At 44.3% G+C, this 21,378-nt stretch overlaps 1 protein-coding gene across 1 annotated transcript in view; it reads left to right on the top strand.

The window, feature by feature from the left end:
- Positions 1-20,177, top strand: part of DYRK3 (dual specificity tyrosine phosphorylation regulated kinase 3) — a 37,135-nt gene extending 16,958 nt beyond the window's left edge. Inside the window, exons 2-3 of the mRNA XM_082246269.1 lie at positions 9,429-9,544; positions 17,836-20,177. Coding sequence (XP_082102395.1) covers positions 9,429-9,544; positions 17,836-19,383 — 1,664 coding nt within the window. The 3' untranslated portion in view covers positions 19,384-20,177. The remainder of the gene's footprint in view (positions 1-9,428; positions 9,545-17,835) is intronic.
- The last annotated feature ends 1,201 nt before the right edge of the window (positions 20,178-21,378 follow it).

Below are 21,378 nucleotides of genomic sequence, written 5' to 3'. Positions count from 1 at the left end.
AGGCAGTATGTGTAGGAGAGGGGTGCACACGGTATGACAGCAGGCAGTATGTGTAGGAGAGGGGTGCACAAGGTATGACAGCAGGCAGGATGTGCAGGAGAGGGGTGCACAAGGTATGACGTCAGGCAGTATGTGTAGTAGAGGGGTGCACAAGGTATGACGTCAGGCAATATGTGTAGGAGAGGGGTGCACAAGGCATGACTGCGGGCAGTATGTGCAGGAGAGGGGTGTACAAGGTATGACAGCAGGCAGTATGTGTAGGAGAGGGGTGTACAGGGTATGACAGCAGGCAGTATGTGTAGGAGAGGGGTGTACAGGGTATGGCAGCAGGCAGTATTTGCAGGGGAGAAGTGTGAAGGGGTACGAGAGTGCACAGTATGTACAGTACAGGAGTGATGTAAGGAGGGTATAACAGTAAGCAGTATACGCGGAAGAGACGCTTGAATGGTATGATTGCTGGTTGTGTGTGTGAAGTGTATAGTAGGGTCTAAAAGCATGGATGATTGGTAAAGTTGTGTATTTGTCCTGATCCATCTGCTGCCATCTGTGAAAGGTCTTTGTTGCAACCATTGTCATGATCTTTTCTTTCTGTCCATCTGCAGTTGCTGTGGTGGGTGGTGAGGAGATATTTTGTGAGCAAATGAGTGAGGCAGACAGAGAGGGATGTCTGACATTGGTGGGTGAGGTGGCTGGGAAGTGAGGCAGCCAGGAAGGGTGTTGTCTGTCGGCAGTGGGTGAAGCAGCTTGGGATGTCTGTTAGTGGGGCAAGATGAGACTCTAGGTTAGGCATCCAGTAAGGGATGTCTGTGAGTGACAGATTTAGATGGCTGAGAAGGTATGTTTGTGGAGGGATGTTTATGAGCCAGGGAAGGATGCCCTACATTGTTGGGGTTTATAGGGATTTAGCCCTCTGATTCTGTTGCTTTACTTTCCCAGTTTCTAGGGCTTCTACGATTCTTTTGTCTACAGCTGTCAGTTCTCTTTGCACAGAATTTGCAATGGAAACTTAAAAAGGCTTTTAACCCTTGCATATATTCAGTGAAGTGTCTAGCCTCAGCTGATGTGCAGTGATGAAACAATCCCTCCTATATAGGATGCAAGAAGAGAGGAGTTTGGGACTTTAGATGAGGCGTGTGACCAAATAAGATCATAAGACTATACATTTATTTGAATTGTATACCATAGATGGTGAAATCATGTAACATGGCAAAGACAGTAGATAGCATGTATATATGGTCCAACAGGACCAAGGCATGTTACAAAATGGACAATGATTGATGCTGAGGTTACAATATAAAATAGATTGGTTATAAAAACAGAAACCTGGTACAAATTCATAGAGACTGCATCCATATATGCTCTACGCATTTCGTGTTTATACACTTCTCCAGGAGCTGGTACAATCGATTTATCTACAAAGAGATGTATATGAAAGTGACAATGCATCTAAAAGTATAGGTGAGCAATATCTACATCAATTCATCAATTGCTTACAAATTTGTCCAATCTGTTGCCTCGTGGAACCTATGAAGGAGGGTCCTCTAGTGCCGTCCTACCCCGGGAGCTGAGGGAACAACACCGTATGCACGTGGGGTAAAGAGACAGATATGCAATGTAGAAGCCATTTTTCAATTTTCAATAGAGGAATAGCAGTCTCCTCAAAAGCCAGTCCAATATTGTTTCTGAGGATGTGAAATGAGTCTATGATAATACAATAATGCATATAATATAAAATATATAATATAGTAACTAAAAGGCAGATGTAAAGAGAATGGTGAAATCCCAAATCCAGAAGGAAAAAGGGCAAATGCTAATGATTGTATGAGAGCTTGAAAATAATAATGGCGGGTGAAAGAAATGCATGAAAGTGAATGGGAATAGATATGTGCCCAGGTGGTGTAAGGAATGTGGTAAGGCGAGTGCTGAGTGGAAGCATACACACACACACACACACACACACCTCCAACAAAGTCTTATAGGGAAACCTGTACAGCTGAGGTTGTGAATCTCATACTATGTGCTAGGGAGGGCAGGGCTGTCTCCCCGGAGTCCACATACTGGCCAAAGTGACTCAGAAAAAGATAGCTGAGGAATCACAGAGCAGACAGAAATCACAGTAGGTGCTTTGGATCAAGGCAAGTACACACTATAGATAAGGGGTAGACAACCTTCATAAATATGTCAAGCTCCCAATAAACGGATGGCATGAAAAAATAGTGTCCTCTGCCCCCCCCCCCCCCCACACACACACACAAAAAAGTGTCCTCTGCCCCCCTCATAACATCACATACTCAACCCCCCCCGCCCCCTCCCACTGTAGTGTCCTCTACCCCTCATAGCAGTCTCCTCTGTCCCCTTCTAAACACCCCCACACACACACACACACACAGTGCTGTGTAGGTAGTACTTCCTACCTGCTAGCATGTGCATAGCAGAGCGGAGATCAGGACACAGCATAGTGCTGGGTGGAAGGTGGGAGCGGGAGCTTGGCGGTTCATAATAACAAGCTGGTGATTGGTTGGTAGGACTGCCTATCAACCAGTCACTGAGGCAGTCCCTGCCCTTCATACAGCACTATGCTGCCTCCCGCTTTCGGCTCTGCGGTTAACATGAGAACGGCGGAGGCTGCAGGGAGGCAGAGCTGAGGTCACGATCCATCTGTCTGCTCCATCAAAACGGCTTGCTGCCTCCCGTTTATAGATGGGCATGCCTCTGACCATTTTTGCCTCCAGGTTTTGATTCTACAGTCCTTGAGCCATAGTTCTCTTTCGTTCATTGATGGACACAGCTCCATATCTTCTTTGACCCTTGGTTTATGCTGCTCTACCTAGAAGTAGGACACTAGGCGGAAAAAAGTTAAGAGTTTGACTATGCCTATAGGGCAGTCCCAGGGGGTATACTTCCTTTTCCTGCTCTAGCTCTTCAGTTTTTTTTCCTGCCTAGTCAGGGATAAGGACCTAGTTCCTTGCTGGGATCTCTGGTCCTGGCATTTTTTTTCCTTTTTAAAACTGAATTTATTTTCATCTTTTTATTTTCTGTTCCTTTTGAGAACTACAATCAACTGCCGGACTGGGCGAATAACTGGATATCCTAGATCAATACGGTCTTCCCAGTCTGGCCAGCAAGCTCACGCAGGCCTCAGCTCCACCGCAACATACTGGCACACAGTATTACACTGGACGGGACTGACCGACGAGTTAGACGCCTTGTGAGGACGCATAGCCCTGGTCACGACCTGAGTCGCAGCGTACCTCTGGCCCGCAGCACCCCCCCATTCCAAGATGGGGAGGTGGTCTGCCTGGACTGGTGCCCACCTGGTTCCATGGTGTGGTAACTAGGGGTCCCTCGGGGTGGACCTGGGCCCCTCCCTAGGATGGTCGGACCCTCCCCCCCCTTAGTCCCTCTAACAGTCGCGGTCGTCTTTTGGCCCCCAACCTACCCCGACCAAGCTGTCCGAGCTGCTGATATAGCGGATGGTACTGGCAATGGACGCGTGCCTCATGCGGCTGGATCGGGCCAAAAATTGACGTGTTGACGGTACTAGCTGTCCAAGTGACTGACCAAGCTGTCCGAGCTGCTGATCAAGCTAACAGAGCTGCTGGCAGACTCGCGACTCACGCGGCCAGAACGGGCCCCAAATTTAGACCACCGACCTACTTGCTGCTGGCCAAGCTGTTCTTCGAAGTGTTGACCATGCTGTTCGAGCGGCTGACGCACTTAATAGAGCTGCAGATGGGCGTCGAACTCCTTTTTTTTTTTTTTTAGGCAGACATTTTTATGTGGGTGAGGTTACTCTGCCTGCACGTCTGCGTCACAGCGGGCCCCCTCTAGGGGGCCATGTCGTATCATGTCCTCTATGGAGGACGGCCCTTAGGTCTAATAGGTGGTTCTTTTGTGGACCTTTAGCCGGTGTCTCCTTGCGGGACTGTGGTCGGCAACCTCCCCTGCTTTTTATGTTCTCAGGGTGAGCTTAGCATATAGCAACTCTACTGGGTCTTTGTCCACGCACTTCGGATGCTCTGACGGTGAGGATGATTCCTCTTTTACTGCACATGCAAAGGAAATGGATGCACTGATTTGTATCAGTGCAGGAAACGTTAAACATGGGGAATGCAGCTCCTGCTGCGTCAGAGGCGCCGATCCCTTTGGGGCCCGCAGATCCTCTAAAGCGGCAAAGGCATTTTATTTTTTCCCACCTTCTGTTACAAAATTGTCGCGAGTTTTTCTAAACGCAATATGGTGGTGCCTAAGCATTTCGATAGACAGTATCCCTTGGGGAGTCTCTGAGTACGTGGGCAGTCCCACCTGTGGTGGACTCTCAGGTCTCCAGGCTGAATAAATCCACCCTAAGTACGGTGGAGGAGTCCCCGGTTTTTAAAAGATCCTTTTGACAGGAGAGCTGAGACTTTGGTCCATTACATGTTTACTGTGGCCGGTTCGGTCCTTAGGCTGTTGTTCACCATAGCATCGGGTCCCTGACTTTCCTGAGTGGAAAAAGCTTTTGCGCCAGGATCTGGAGGGGGAACAGATTCCTACTGCCTTTGCGGAGCTGGTGGACTAGTTGGTCCAGGGGTTGCAGTTCGTCTGTGATGCCTCTCTTGATGCGACTCCCCAAGTCTCTGGGCTGTCCGTGACAGCAATGATCCTTTGGCGCATGCTATTGCTAAAATGCTGGTCTGTGGACCAGACTTTCCAGAAGTCCTTATGTGATCTTCCCTTTGTGGGGAATCGTCTGTTCGGAGCCTCCCTGGAAAGACCTTCTCTGGAGGTTCCATGAGGACCTGGTCTGGTATGCTGAGAGTAGGTCCTTCCAGACCTGCAGGCAAACACCCCTTCTGTCTGAAGGGGCGCTCTCTCCTGTATCTGGGGTGGGGGAGGACGTCTTCTCTTCTTTTCAGACCCGTAGACCTCCCTGATTCAAGACAAGTGGGTCCACGAGCTGATTGGGTCCGGCTACAAGATCGAGTTTTCGGTCTCCTCCTCCAGAGAGCTTCTTTCCTTCCAACCTGCATTTTATCCCCAAACCGCCTACAAGGTCTCTTCGGGGCGGTGCAAGACTTGCTACTACAAGGGGTGATTGGATTCTGAGACCAGAACAAACGTTTTGTTTCATGCTTGCAGGTCCCAGGAAGGAAAGCAAGGTACATCATATCTTGGACCTCAAGCTCCGAACCGCTTTTTGCGGGTACAGATGTTTTGAATGGAGTCCATTCGTACGGTAGTGGCATTCTTACATCAGGCTTGCCGTGGGCGAGGAGCATTATTAAGAGGCATTATTAAGAGGTCTCACCTAAACCCCTTTGGGTTTTCGCAAGTGTTGGCCCAGTGTTGGCATTGTTGTGCTAGCAGGGGATTGCGATACTGGAGTACCTGTCTGATCATCTGCGGGAGAGTACTGTGGGGACTCTACAGGAGTTTGGTTGAAAATTAAATTTCCAGGTATTGGCTCTGGTTCCGTCCACCTAGTTGGACTATCTGGGTCTGTTCTGGACTCTGCCTCAGTCAGGCTGTTCCTCCCATGGGACGAGTTTCAAAAATCTGTCCACACGAGACCTCTGCAAATAGATTCTTGCCATGGGAAGCAAAAATCCACAGTCTGATCAATCCTCAATCTGATCCTGTTGAGCTGGGGTACGAGAAGGTCCCCGATCTGGTGGCTTCGCTCTCCGGTGCTTCGACAGGGTAAATCTTCCTTCCCCCTGTACTGGACGGTGGTCACCACGGATGCCAGCCTGTCCAAGTGGGGTGGCGTTTTTTTTGGCATAGGGTGTGCTCAGGGGATCTGGACTCTGGAAGAATCTAGACTACCGATTTGATATACTGGACATTTTCTCCAGAGGTGTTTAATCAGTTGTGTCTTCGGTGTGGAACTCATGAGGTGGTCCTGTTGGCCTCTCGTCTCAACAGGAAGGTGCTTGGGTTTGTGGCACGGTCTCAGGATCATCTGGTCGATGCCACAGACACACTGGTGGCTCCTTTGAGACCAGTATTGTCTGATTACGCCCATCCTAGTGGCTCCAGACTGGCCTCGCTGGTCTTGGTATGCAGATCTGATACGGTTGATCGCCGATGCTTCTTGGAGACTTCCTCTTAGAGGAGATCTGTTGGCTCAAGGGCCAATCTTCCATTTTGCTTTACAGTCACTGGCTTTAACAGCTTAGCTGTCAGAATCCAGGTGCTGAAGGCTAGAGGGTTGTCTGAATCGGTGATTCCCACGCTGCTGTAAGCTAATAAATCTACTAGGTAGATTTACCATCGCGTTTCAAGAGCATACTTTGCGGATGTGAATCTCTTGGGGTTCACCTCCGCTCCTTTTCGGTGACTGAGTTTTTTTCCTCTGAGGTGTGGAGCAGTGCCTGGCCTTGGTTACTATCAGGGGCTGGGTTCAGCCTTGGCGTTTTTTTTTCATCCTCTTTTGGCTAGCTCTTCTGTAGTCCGCACCTTTGTTCAGGGGGTTCACCACTTGGCTCCCCCCAGTGCGGTCTCCATTGCCTTTTGTGGGATCTCAACTTGGTGCTGTCGGTTCTTCAGTAACCGCTGTTGGTAAATATCTGTGAGATTCCTCCGCTTACACTGTTCCAGAAGGTAGCCTTCTTGGTGGCTTTTTCATCTGCACACAGGGGGTTGGAGCTGGCAGCTTGTCTGTTATTCACCTTACTTGGTGGTTCACGGAGATAAAGTGGTGCTTTGGCCCTGCCAGTCGTTCCTTCCTAAAGTCGTCTCTGGTTTCCATTTAAATGAAGGCATTGTATTACCTTCCTTGTGTCCTAAGCCTAAGCACCCAAAAGAGATTGCCCGAGCCACATCCAAAGAATGTAAGGCAATCAGGGTGTACCTGGCGACTGAGTCGCTTCCGAAACTCGGATTCCCTATTTGTCCTTACGGTTGGACCCTGTCGGGGCTGGCCGCGTCTGTTGTGACCATTTTTAGACGGCAGACGGTGGTGCAGGCCTATTCAATTGAGTGTCAGGATCCTCCTTTGCCTGTTAAGGCGCAATCTACATGGGCACTTAGTGCCTCTTGGGCCTTCCGTCATCAGGCATCATTGGTGCAGGTTTGCAAGGTGACAACCCGGTCGTCCGTGCACACTTGCACAAAATTTTATAAGGTGGATTTGTTGGCATCTGCGGATGCTTCCTTTTGGCTGCAAGAGTATTCAGGCCCTGTTGGAGAGGATTAGTCCTCTTTGAGGGTGTACTTTTTTGTCAGATGAGCTCCAGTTGTTCCTGGTTGAGCTCCTGTTTTACCTGGTTGGCTAAGTTTAGCTTTTGGGAAGTATATTTATTGGTGTGGTGTTCCCACCCCTCACGTTGACCTTGCTTTGGGATGTCCCAAGGGTCAAAGGAGATATGGAGCTGTGTCTGTCTATGAACATCAGAGAAAAGGATTTTACGGTAAGACAAAAATCGAGTTTTTCCTGTCGCCCACAGAGGTACTGGACGCTACACCCACCCAGGTGAATGCAGGGGACCTTCTTCCTTTCCTGACCCTTCTTAACCCACCTTTTCCCCAGTTTCTCTTCTCTACTCTTTGGCATATGCTACTTGATTTTTTGAGCTTATTGTGCACCTCATTTCCTCTGGGTTAACTTCCCTAAGGGACTTACTGTGCCCCGCTGATTGCTCTTGTTATATAGGGCTTAGCGCCCTAGTTGCCACTCCGATTAATCAATATCAGTCAATCTATGCGTTACTGTTACATGCTGTTGAACCTTTTGTTGTGATTTGTATTGCACTTAACATAACACTTGACCTATGTCTATATTCTGCCTGTTTTTCAGTAAAAATATTGAAAAAGGAAATGGGTGCAGTGGGAGCGGAAGCTCTTAAAGCGGAGTTCCGGGCACAGAAGTCAATTTTCAATAAGCATACCCCCGGGACAGTCAGGGCTAGCACATTCCACAATGGCTAGCCTCTGATCTGTCCCGGTTCGCACTTACCTTTTAGAAGAAATACTTACTTAGAAAATTTCTTCCACAGCGTTTCCATCTCTCTTGTGGGCAGCTGAAGCCGGCGCGGTCCTCTTCTGTGTCTTCTTCCGCGTCTTCTTGTCCCAGAATGCGCCGCACCGGCCCCTCTCGTCCCTTCCGGCGCGGCGCCCAGAAGCTGTTTAGCAGGGGAATGCGGCGTCGCCCGGAAATGACGAGCGGGGCCGGTGCGGCGCATTGATTCCTGGGAGCTGTGACGTTCAGCTCCCAGGAATCATAGCGAGGCAGGAAGTGACGGGGTGAGCCGCGGCTCCGAGGGAGGAAGTACTCTGAGGTGAGTATCTTCGATCTTCAATTGCAAGGTACGTAAACAAAAAAAAAAACTATCCAATTCCTTTTCAGGTGAGGCATACCTAGCGGAGGGGCACAAAAAAAAAATATCGTTTTTGTGCCCGGAACTCCGCTTTAAGTAGTCCATTACTCCCTCAGGCAGCAGTGGTTAAAGGATGAAGCACTTCTGCACTCTACAGGCACATTACAGAATACAGGATGAGGTAATTCATGTACATTGGATTGGGGCTGCTGTCTTCAGGAGACTGGACATTGCCAAAGCAAAGCTGTAAATGACAGCCCAGTATAGCCTCTCCCGGTGCCAGCGTGCCTTAGGTTATTTCTTCTAGTAAGTTCCTACAGTTGCGCCTCTTATCCATTCTCAGGAAGCCTTGTATTTTATCAATAAGTACAAGGCTTCCTCTGAATGGCTGAGGTGGGTGTTGTGACATCATCCGCTTGATGTGAAGAGGCAGGCAGGAGATATTACGATCTCCACCCTAGCCATTCAGAGGAAGGCTTGTATTCATTGATAAAATTGGTGACTTATTGTTTCAGAAGCAAGGCCCTGTACTGCTGCAATGTTCATTAAAGTGTTGTTCATGAGAATGTACTTATGAACAATTAATTTTAAGAGGGGTTTTTTTTTTTTTTGTGATATAAAAAATGATGTGCTTTTATTGCTTTGTTTGAAAAGTTTGTGGTTGTTGATCATCTTCTCTATAAATGGTGGTATATATTGGATGTTGGTTCCCCTACAACAAGCCTACTATGCAAATTTTATATTATTTCCAAACTGAGACTAACAAAGTGCTGATAATGAAGACAGACACTTGCATTTCACAATGGTCAGTTTGATAAAGGATGTGGTACACCTTATATCAATTTCTTCAGGATAAGAGCAGGTACAAATCTGCATTAAAGTTTGTTTAAAAAAACAGATTTTAATTTCAGTGTAGCATCTGGGAAATTAACTTTTTTTACATAGTATGTAGAGATGCATGTAAATTCCTATTCTGTTATTAGATTTGTATTATAGGATCCGTTTTAGGGTTTGTAAGAATATGAACTCGAAAGCAGTGTCTTTAACTCTTGATGTTTCAGAAGGTTGGGGGGTACGTAGACCAAAATCCGTAAAGATGATCACTGTCTATGTTTTTGTTTCTTGCAGTACGATATGGAGATGGATTGTATGATTCCTATATGAGGGTCGACCATGAGCTAGCACAGAATGCTGCAGCAGAAAAAGAGAGTCCCTCCACTTTACCTTCTATTGGCGGGCTTGTTGTAAGTAGCATGTCACTATTCTTTATCCTTACTGTCCTGTCATCACTACCTTATTTATTTATATTGTTGCTTAACCCCTTCCAGCCGCCACCTCCCGGCCCTTTAAGAACTGCTAGATGCCAGGAGGTGGAAGCGGGCATTCGGGTCATGTGACCTCTGTGATTGGCTGTCACAGCAGGCACATGATCAGAAAGCTCCCGATCACAAGTATGATTCGGGAACTTTCTGGTCCCCTCCAGTGACTGTGCTGGGAGCACGCAGTGCGAGCACACTCAGCACAGTTTTGTGATTTTATATATATATATATATATATATATATGTGGCCTCTCTGCGTTAAAGCCCAGCCGCTGAGAGGCTATAATAAATATATATATATATAACGTGTATGTATGTATGTGCGACTAGCGGTACGGGGATAAAGGCAGAGTTCACCTTCTGAATATGTTACGTTACACCCATATTTGGGGTGTAACATGGAACATGTTCGGCATACCCCCTTTCCTATGACAGTGGGCTGAGATTCTCCTATCTCCCAAGAGCTATGAAAGAACTACAAGCCCTGTCTGCCACTGTAACAGATGACTTGTGGTTCTCCATGAACTACGAGCATGCTAATCCGCACCCATGTAGTTCACCGACAAGTCCTACGGCTCAGTAGCGGTCTGTCTATATGGAAGTATGAACAGAGATCTGTCATTAGTGTATGCAGGAACCTGACATTGCACCCACGATCCACTGATCACAGGTGTAATGCTTTGCAGGCTCCAATGTAAAAAATAATAAATGCACGTTTTTATTTTATCTGCAAAATCATGTGTATTTATTTATTTTTACTAAAGGCAACTTGGCCTTTACATTTCTAAATTGCTCAAAGTACTTTCACAGGGAACACACTGGTAAAATAGTTTTTCTTCTTAATTGTACAGTACAGGACACAAGTACCTTTTTAAGTCTTGACCATTATAGTTATATGCAGCCACCTTCATGCGAGGACACTAGCAAACAAGGTTGTTAAGAAAGACCGATTTAAAAATACCAAACAAAAAACAAATTGTAATGGTCCCCTGTGTTCAGAAGAAAAAGCCGACCACCTATCTGGGATACACCCAGTTGAATTCCTAATTAAAGGTGGGTTGCTGCTACTTAAAGTAAAACAGATATTAATGCAACGCCAACTAATCTTAATGAAAAAACTGGCATCTTTGGCGCAATCACATTGTGGTCATATAAATACCTATAACCATCTATATAAAATGGTAAATAAGCAAATAAATGCACATAAGTATATCATATAGAGGAAATCAGTCTATCAAACAGTGTTATCACAAAGCAGAGTCCCAATCTGAATAAGCTCCAAATTCGAGGTGAGGGAGAAAGGTCAAAAGGTCCCACTTGTGCAGTTCTACGGAAAGGGAACACCTTCTAATCCTCCACCAAGTGCTGGTCACCTCAAGGGAATGGGAAACTCGCCAGAAGTTTATGCCCCTGACTCTCATGGATAGGGCTCATTCGCTTATTACAATAGCTCTTTATTCCTGGTCAGACAAATCCTCTGCATTCAATTCCATCCTTCCCAAATGGATAGACGTCTTCCTTGTCCTCAATAACACACCATCATCCACATGGGTATATGTAAACAGAATAACAACCCCACTAGTGTGATACCATTTATAAATAAAATCAAGCTTTATTCAAACTCTAAAAAGTGTGCACTTGCAAAACAAATGCTTGGTTTAAAGCCCATCAATGAAGTACATCAATAAAGTAAGGCTGGGTGACTCCCGTAACTATCCCGGGTGCTCACAACCTCTCTGCGCTGAAGGAGTAACACACAGGGATGTCTGTTCGTCACCGCAGGGTACTTCCGATTGCCGTATGGTCACGCCCTGATGCGTTTCGTCACTTCTGACTTTCTCAAAGGGGAGTGACCATACGGCCCGGCAAACCGTTTTTTAAAGCCGCTGATAGCAGAAGCCGACCACAACACAGCTGCCGCTTAAGCAGCTATAATGATGACAATGAACTATCGGATGCTGGCAAACAATAACTAATACTGTATCACATTACTATGGTTAATTATGTTTACAGTTTTCATGTTTTTTTGCACATATTATGAGTAAGAGTGAGGTGGCTTATAAATTATTGGATGCATATTTCACGTCTATTTTTATTTGAGTGTATGCCATTTACTGCACATACTGTCGATGGAAGAGTGGCGGTATATTGTGCATGTGTGGGTATGTGCAGTTTTTTCTATGCACATTAAATAGGTGGCCATTTTTTATCAATTATGAGTGTCCACTGCCTATGCCCTGTTTCAGCTCCGTGTCTGTATTAAATTATAGATATTGAGCCAATTGGTATCAGCAATTTTTAAGATGTGCTGCAGTGGATATTAATTGTTTTTTGTAATGTTAGTTTCCACCATAGTAATGTGATACAGTATTCGTTATTGTTTGCTAGCATCCGATCGTTGATTGCCATCATTATAGCTGCTTAAGCGGCAGCTGTGTTGTGGTCGGCTTCGGCTATCAGCGGCTTTAAAAACCGGTTTGCCAGGCCGTATGGTCACTCCCCTTTGAGAAAGTCGGAAATGACGACAGTTCGTGACCATACGGCAACCGGAAGTATGGGGACGAACGGACATCCCTGTGTGTTACTCCTTCAGCATGGAGAGGTCGTGAGTACCCAGGATAGTTGCGGGAGTCACCCAGCTTTACTTTATTGATGGACTTTAAACCAAGCATTTGTTTTGTAAATGCACATTTTTTAGAGTTTGAATAAAGATCAATTTTATTTATAAACGGTATCACACTAGTGGGGTTGTTATTCTGTTTACATATACCCATGTGGATAATGGTGTGTTACTGAGGACAAGGAGGATGTCTATCCATTTGGGAAGGATCAAATTTGAATGCAGAGGATTTGTCTGACCAGGAATAAAGAGCTATTGTAATAAGCGAATGAGCCCTATACATGAGAGTGGGGGGCATAAACTTCTGGTGAGTTTCCAATTCCCTTGGGGTGACCAGCACAGGTGGAGGATTAGAAGGTGTTCTCTTTCCGTAAAAAAACTGCACAAGTGGGACCATTTGACCTTTCTCCTCACCTCGAATTTGGAGCTTATCCAGATATGGACTCTTCTTTGTGATAGCACTGTTTGATAGACTGTTTTCCTCAATATGATCTACTCTTGTGTACATTTTATTTATTTATCATTTTATATAGATGGTTATGAGAATTATTTATGTGACCACAATGTGATTGCGCTACTGATGCCAGTTTTTTCATTAAGATTAGTTGGTGTTGCATTAATATCTGTTAGGAAAGACAATTTAACCCCTCCCACTTCTAGCAATTCTTATTGTTTGCTAGTGTCTTTAGGTGATAGATGGCCGCTCTCAGCCGAGAGCAGGTTTTTGGCTTATGATTCCAATCTTACTGGAGCGTACTCTTGGTTCTTCACACTCTTTCTACCCTCAGTACCGAAGTGTAACATTTATAATTATCTGCAGAGTGCCGAACAGGTCCAGGGCAGTGCAAATCTGAATTCCTGATAGTTCCAGTCCTTGAAAACCATCTTCATGGCGCAGAGGGCATTCCCTTTCAAATTGGATGAAGCAGGAAATTTTCACCTGGAGGCCTTTCTAAGGTGCCTGTACCCTGGCATGGTAAATCTAGAGCTTTGCTCTCCCCCCCCCCCCCCCCATCAACTTGGGGGTAGTCTATGGACACCTGGCCCATGTCTTGGGCTCAATAGGGTGGGCGGCAAGAGCGCCTTAAGTCAGGAGCAATGTATTACATAGCTGATGCAACACTTTAAAGAGCTTCAGTTGTTATAACTTAGTGTGCACCACTTTAAACTGTTTTTTTTTTTTTTTTTCAAGGCTATAAGCATAGGGTGCACCAGCAAGGAGATTTTTGTGCAAGCCCTTCGACACATTCAGATGCAGAATGGCCTATTCTGTGTGCATAATTCCACACTCTGTAGGCAGTACACAGCCCTCCTGAACCTGGGCGGCATCTTGACCACATTACTCTGCTACAGACAAGTAGACTACAGCTCTAGCTGCTACTCTGTTCTGGTTTGTGGCTCAAATCTCCACATTAAACCTCACTGCGTTATTTAGCACATCCAGACGTGGGATTCCAGCAACAGTCTCTGCGCTGTGTTGTAAGTACTCCACAGGAGATCCCCTCGCCTTCATGGCAAATGTCAGACAGAAAGAAAATGGGACAAAGGGGTAGGCCAGCAAATGCTGTGCATGTGCCATGATGAGGTGGCTCAGGGTTCCTCTCAAAACTGTTTCTGTGCCAAATGGAAGCGTTCGCCCCCATCGTAGACTTGATGGTTCTCAAAACTTTCTTGTGGGTCTAAAAGGTACTAATGTTTACACATTCCCATTTTTCTCCTGCATCAGCATTTCCTGCGATTTGCAGTAGGCGAGTAGCACTTCCAGTTTGTAGCTCCCTGCCTTGCTTGTCAATGGCCCCTTGGATCATCACCATGGAGCTTGCCCCAGTGTTGCTCTCTCTGGGAAAACATTTTAAATATCTGGATGACTTCCTTTTCCAAACCACCTTCTAAAGGATCACTCCGCCCTGGTGGGCAATGTGTGACAGTCTGTACAGACACTTTAGAGCTTAAGGGGGATCCTCAACCTACAGAAGTCTACGTTGATGCCATCCCAACATTTTGAAGTACGTGGGTTTGTCTTGGACATGGCTCTAGCCCCAGTGTTTCTCTCCTGGGAAAGAGTGGGGATCGTCCAAGCTCATGTCGAGACCCTGTGCTCTAAAAAGCTTACTTTGATCTGATTTTTGCATGAGGGTTCTGGTCCAGAGTGGCATCATTTGAGGCAAAAAGGTTTGCCCAGTTTCACTTCAGGGCTCTACAGCTTTAATGTGTTGACTGTGTGGAACAAGTTCCCTCAGTTTCTGGATAGGCACATGCACTGATACCACTGACCTTGTAGCTGACAGAGACTATGTTGGGATCAAGGAAGTCCTTTCTCCTATTAACATGAATGGTTCTCATGGGTGGCAGCCTGTCGGCTGGAGATGTGTCCTAGGGACGGAAACTGTCCAGGAGACATGGTTGTTGAGGCAGCCCAGACATCTCATTAACCTTCTCACACTAAGGGCAATCTGTCTATCTTTGCTGCAGTGGACTAACTAGCTTTAGGGGTGGTCAATAAGGGTTCAGCCAGACATAGCCACTGCTGTGGCCTACATCAGAGCGGCACCAGAAGCCACCAGCCATTCTGAAAAGCAGATCTAATTATGGCTTGGGTCAAAAGGCACATTCCAGCCTCGTCTGCAGCCCACATTCCTGAAATAGACAGTTGGCAGGCTGACTTTCTGCCTGTCATCAGGGCCTGGATGTAGGGTCCCTTCACCCCAAGGTGATATAGGACATCTGTCACCGCTAGGGGAAAATCAAACGTAGATCTTTTGGCATCTTGAGGCAAAAACAAGGTGGACAGGTTTGTGGCCAGAATCAGAGATCAAAGGCCTTTGCCATGGACACATTGGTGACCCCATAGGATAAGTTCTGGCTGATATATGCCTTCTCTTCACTTCAGACGTTTCCTCAGCTACTTTGCAGGTTCAAGATGGAGGGCATTCTGGTAATCTTGGTGGCACCAAATTGGTCCAGAAGACTTGGTACTCGGACAATCTCAGAAGTCTGTGAGATCAGGGTCTCTCTGACGTTTATTCCTACATTGCTTAAATTGACCTTTCTCAAGGTTTGTCATCTCACTTGGAAGGCTTACTTTGCAAGGCATGTATCAAGAGAACTTACCCAAGCTTTACTGCTATTTTATAAAGTTATGGGAGCAGAGTATCAGTGCTCTGGCTGAAACATTCACTAAGCGTCCATACCAAACCTAAGCTGGCAACTCGATAACTTCTTTATTAGAAAACTTTTATTGGCGCAACATCGCAATGGCAAAATCTATAAGTGCTAACTCATTTCGGCCAGAGCTTTCCTCATAGCATGTACAAATAACATTAAAATGAAATATAAATAAAGATGCTACCCCCCTGAAATTTGAGGGCGGTTTAAGCTTAATTTAAAATCATTAGGTCAATTGATGACACTTAAGGATGATCGTTTGAGGTCAGAAATCCTGTTTGTACCAGGATGCGAAGTTAAAAATGCATAGACATATTGAGTAAATTACAGTAAAACCTTGGATTGCGACCATAATTAGTTCCGGAAGCATGCTTGTAATCCAAAGCACTCTCATATCAAAGCGAATTTCCCCATCAGAAATAGTGGAAATTTAGATGATTTGTTCCACAACTGTTTGTTTATTCATAAGTCCTTCAGTTTATAGTCAATATAAAAAGAGTATAGCAGTGTGATAGGTTGTGTAACTGTAAAATGTCCATCCAAAAATGGCGCCTCCACAAGGGGATTGGAAGCAAAATCCAGCAGGAGCTACAGAGTATAAAAGAGAAGAAAGGTGCCTCTAAGTGTAGCAATTTGGTTCCTTTTAATGAAGGTTCAACATTTAGCAACTCACATGGTTGTTGATTAAAACAGGCACATCTAACTATGCAGGCATCTGGGATAAAGCTGTCCACATAGACCATCCGGCTCTCACCACTCTGTCTGCAATCGTGACTGGGAAGACTACCCTGCAGTAGAGCGATCTGAAAGCGAGGCTTGAAGTGCTCGTGGAGCGCAGTGTGGAAGGGATGACGTTGATAGCGGTATGGAGAATGGTCTATGTGGACAGCTTTACCCCAAATGCCTGCATACTTAGTTGTGCCTCTTTTAATCATCAACCATGTGAGTTGCTAAATGTTGAACCTTCATTAATTGTAACCATATTGCTACACTTCGAGGCGCTACTCTTCTCTTTTATACTCCGTTGTGACATGACACTACTTGTATATCAAGACATCGCTTGTTTTTCAAGTCCATAATGTAAAAAGATTTTTGCTTGTCTTGCAAAACGTTCTCAAACCAAGTTACTTTCAGAAAATCCAAGGTTTTATTGTATTTAACAAAAAAAAAAAAAAAAGATTAACATTCATCCTTTTGTTAATACCAGTGCATGTATGTTTCCACTCTAGATGGTACTCTTGTGAACTTATTTTGTCCTTTTCTCCAATCTGGGCTGGAGCATTATGAAGGGGCAAGTTTCGTCATTAGCCATCCTCTTTTAGAGACTGCTGGCATCTTCTTCTCCAGTAAGGGCCTTTGTTCAGGGGGTAGCTCACATCACTCCCCTTGTTTGTACACTTGTATCGCCTTGAGATCTCAGTTGATCCCATCGGTTCTAAAGAAGCCTTTCTTTGATCGTATTTGGGTTTTTCCCATAGATGACCTTGCGTATATGGTGTTTTTTCTTGTGGCTAACGTGTAAGCGAGAGGGGTCCCAGAACTGGCAGCTTCATCATGTAAAGAACCCTTCCTTGTTATTTATAAAAACAAGATGGTTTTGAGACCTAGGCCTCTTTTCTTCCCAAGGTGGGAGAAATATGTTGCGGGGGGCTGCACTAGGGGTGTAGGGGGTTGCTTAAGCAACATGTTAAATCCTAAATAATTCATGTTGCTGGAGTTAGCCCTTGAACAAACAATATGATTTAAGACAAAAAATATCTTTACCCGATATCATACCCTCTTCCTAAATTACCTGACTGAGCCTTTTCTAAAAAAAAAAAAAAAAAGTGTTTATCCACTGCCTTGTTCATCCTGTGTACAATCTGAGTTACAACATTTTTCTTTCTTCTTCCATAAGTTAAGGCCTAGGTAATGCTCAAACTACCTGTTCTGCCAAATTAAAATGCTATTTTCAGAACAGCGTAACTCCTAAATACTAACCTCCTAATAATGTTCTCTAACTTTATAAACCATGCTTTGAACTAATCAATAGGACATCTGTAAGCATTACCCAGTTGTATTTTTTTTTTTTACATGAAAAATTATATTTCTTGTCTCCAAAAAAATGCTCTTTTGTAAACTAAAGCCCAGAAGGCATTCACTAATGAGATTATATACAAGGTCATTAATACAGAAATGGTCAGACAAATTTTAGTAGTGGCAGCATGTGTCAGTTTCTATTTATCAGCAGGGACCCCTGCTGTCAGTGACAGCTGGAGTTGATGTCAAGCAACCAAGCTTATGGCTGCTTGCTTTTAAAAGAGAAGGCGTTTAATAATTTATCTCCGGTATGGGGTATTGTACTGGGGAATGTATGGTAGATAAACAGATTGCAGATGGAAAGAGGTTAAACTCTTTATTTAATGCCGTTTTTTTTTCTTTGTTTTTATAGATAAGTGGAAATAAATTCACAATGAAGGATCACCAACAGGTAAAAGTCCAGCAGTTATTTGAGAACTCTGGAAACCTTAGGATTGGTGCCAAAATCCCTGGGAATGAAAGGGTATTGCCAGTACTGACCAAAGAGAAGAGTTCGGACAGCTCAGGAAACTCAAAATCCAGTGATGGATCTGTCAAGTCTGGAAAAGCTACCTATCTAACCCCTGACCAAATGCTTAAGCTACACAAACATCAATTGACATCGTACGAACAGCAAGAGATCAGCAATTTTCATGAGATTTACTTTGTGGGTCCAAATGCAAAAAAGAGACAAGGCATAGTTGGGGGTCCAAATAATGGAGCATATGATGATGACCAAGGAGGATATATGTTAGTCCCTCATGATCACCTAGCTTACCGCTATGAAGTGATCAAAGTTATTGGAAAAGGTAGCTTTGGCCAGGTGGCAAAAGTTTTTGACCACAAACTTCATCAACATTTTGCACTGAAGATTGTTCGTAATGAAAAGAGATTCCATCGCCAGGCAGCAGAAGAAATCCGCATCCTGGAACATCTGAAAAAGCAAGATAAAACTGGGAGCATGAATGTTATCCATATGCTGGAAAGTTTTACTTTCCGTAATCACATATGCATGACTTTTGAGTTGCTGAACATAAATTTGTACGAACTAATTAAGAGGAACAAATTCCAAGGTTTCAGTTTGCAGCTAGTCCGTAAGTTTGCTCATTCAATCTTGCAATGCTTGGAAGCACTACACAGGCATAACATTATCCACTGTGACCTTAAGCCAGAAAATATATTGCTAAAGCAACAAGGGCGCAGTGGAATTAAGGTAATAGACTTTGGATCCAGTTGCTTTGAGCACCAGAGAGTCTACACATATATACAGTCTCGTTTCTATCGTGCGCCTGAAGTAATCTTGGGAAGTCGTTATGGAATGCCAATTGACATGTGGAGCTTTGGCTGCATTTTAGTTGAGCTATTGACTGGCTACCCTCTATTTCCAGGAGAAGATGAAGGAGATCAGTTGGCATGCATGATGGAACTTCTGGGAGCTCCTCCTACAAAGCTTTTAGATCAAGCAAAAAGATCAAAGAACTTTGTCAGTTCAAAGGGCTATCCTCGCTACTGCACAGTCACTACTCTACCTAATGGATCTGTTGTCCTAAATGGAAGCAGGTCACGGAGGGGCAAGATGCGTGGTGCTCCTGGTAGTAAGGACTGGGTGGCAGCTTTAAAGGGCTGTGAAGATGCTGTTTTCATTGACTTCCTAAAAGGTTGTTTGAATTGGGATCCATCTGCACGCATGACCCCAACTCAGGCTCTAAGGCACCAGTGGATATGCAAGCGATTGCCTAAACAGCCAGTAACAGACAACTCTATTGGAAATAAAGTTACCAGTCACATCAGCTCTTTCCCAGGGATTAGTTCTAAGCTACCCCCTGTCGCAGGGGTGACCAATAAGTTACGGGCCAATTTGACGAGTAACTCCGATGGCAGCATACCACTTAGAACTGTCTTGCCCAAATTAGTCAGCTAGCCTTAGCAGGTTTTTTTTACAGCAAGGAGAATAATTTGCTTCTTATTTTACAAAAAATACTGTATTTGGTTTTTAAATATGTTGTTTAAAAGAAGAAAACAAAAAGGAAATTCTTGAAGTACGAGGCTATATGCAAACAAGTTGAAACAAATATGTTTAAGGGCTAAGCGTTTCAAGCAACATGTGGTACAAACATACGTACATTCTGTACGTGTCACGCAGAAGCACACAAATCATTTTTTAGGCGTAAACTTAGGCTTGGAGTCCTTTTTATACTTGCTTTCTTGCACTTTACTTGTTGAAAACTATCAGGTTACTAATTTTCCACATTGACCAGATAATGGACCCAGGTAAAAATACCTTTGATGGTAAGAGTAGATCCGTTAACAAAGGTTGTCATTTTAGAGTTTATACTTGCTTTCTTCCACTTGTGTGAAAACATCAGGTTACTAATTCTGCAATTGTGACCTAATGTTCCAGCTTGACAAGGTCACATGTCCACATTGCCAGGGTGTTGGGGCCAGGTAAAATTACTTTTGATAGTAAAAGTATATCAGTTATTGAACAAAGTTCATCATGTTAGACTTTATACTTGCTTTCTTACACTTGTTGAAACCATTTCAGGTTACAAATTCTGCAGTTGTGCCCATATTTTCTTGCTTGACAAGGTCATATGTCTGCTTTGCCACGCTGATGGGCTGGGCCCAGCTAAAAATACTTTTTATATTAAAAGTAGATCGGTTATTGAAGGAAGATTGTCATGTCAGGCTTTATACTTTCTTACTCTTGTTAAACATCAGGTTATTAATCCTGCAATCGATCCCAATATTTTCCTGCTTGACAAAGTCTTATATCCACTTTGCCAAAGTGATGGGGCCAGGTAAAATTACTTTTGATACTAAAAGTAAGTCAGTTAAATTAAGTTCATTATTAGTCAATTTAGACTTGATTTGCTTTTTTTTCAAGGAGTAAACCACTCCATGTATGTGATAATCCTATTTTCTTTTTTTTTTTGCTTCCTATAAAAGATCACAAAATGTGGTGTGGCTGCTGAAGATCAAGTTTTTTAGATCTGCCTACATCTTTAAAACATTTTTATTATCCACTCCTAAAGGGATGTTTGATACTTCTTATGTGTGCTGTGTTCTGTGATACTGGGGTTGATTTACTATAAATGTAGAGCGCTGTGAATGGTAGCCAATTCGTGTTCGGTTTTTTTTTTTTTTTTTGATCCGAACTTATTTGAATAAGCTTGAAGTTTGAAGCTGATTGGCTACCATGCACAGCTGCACCAGATATTGCACTCTCTATTTTTAGTGCATCAATTCCACTGTGTTGGCAGTTTTACTTCCTGAAGAGAACTGTTTCCAGATGAGTTGCTAGTGCCACCATCTGATTTATATCTAGTCTTTATTTCCTGTGTAATGTGTATTCTGCAGCAGATCTATTTTGTTATGCTGTAATTTGACTAACATGCCAAGAATACTGTCAATATTTGTCTATCATATCGCTATGAAATTTACACTGCAACAGAAAGGTGCAATGGTCCAAGTCGGATCATAAAAAGGGTAGTGTGTGTGCCCCCCATTTTTCCATTTTTTATATATATATATTTTTTTTAATTTTAACAGTTTAAGTGCTGGTTCACATTTGTGCCATGCGGGAACGCTGCAAATATGCAGCGTGATCCCGCATCGCATCCGCACCTCTGGCAGTTCACACTGCCATATGCGATACGCAGGGGGTGTCAATTAAAAGTTAACGACACCCCCTGTTGCGATCGCATATCGCAGTGCGATCTGCAAGTTTGCACCGTATCGGATCGCACTAGTGCGATCCGATTCTGCTATGGATGAAAAAAAGCCTGATGTGCGTGTTTATTGCGGATGCGGTGCGAATTCAGCCTTACAAAGTGTATGGCTGAAATTCGCACCGCACATGAGATCGCGTGTAATTTAGGAGCAGTGCGCTCCAAATTACATGCGATCTCCGCAA

Source organism: Pelophylax lessonae (assembly GCF_965119305.1).
Source record: "Pelophylax lessonae genome assembly, chromosome: 2".
In the NCBI taxonomy this organism is placed as follows: domain Eukaryota; kingdom Metazoa; phylum Chordata; class Amphibia; order Anura; family Ranidae; genus Pelophylax; species Pelophylax lessonae.
This window is presented reverse-complemented; position numbering and strand designations above follow the sequence as displayed.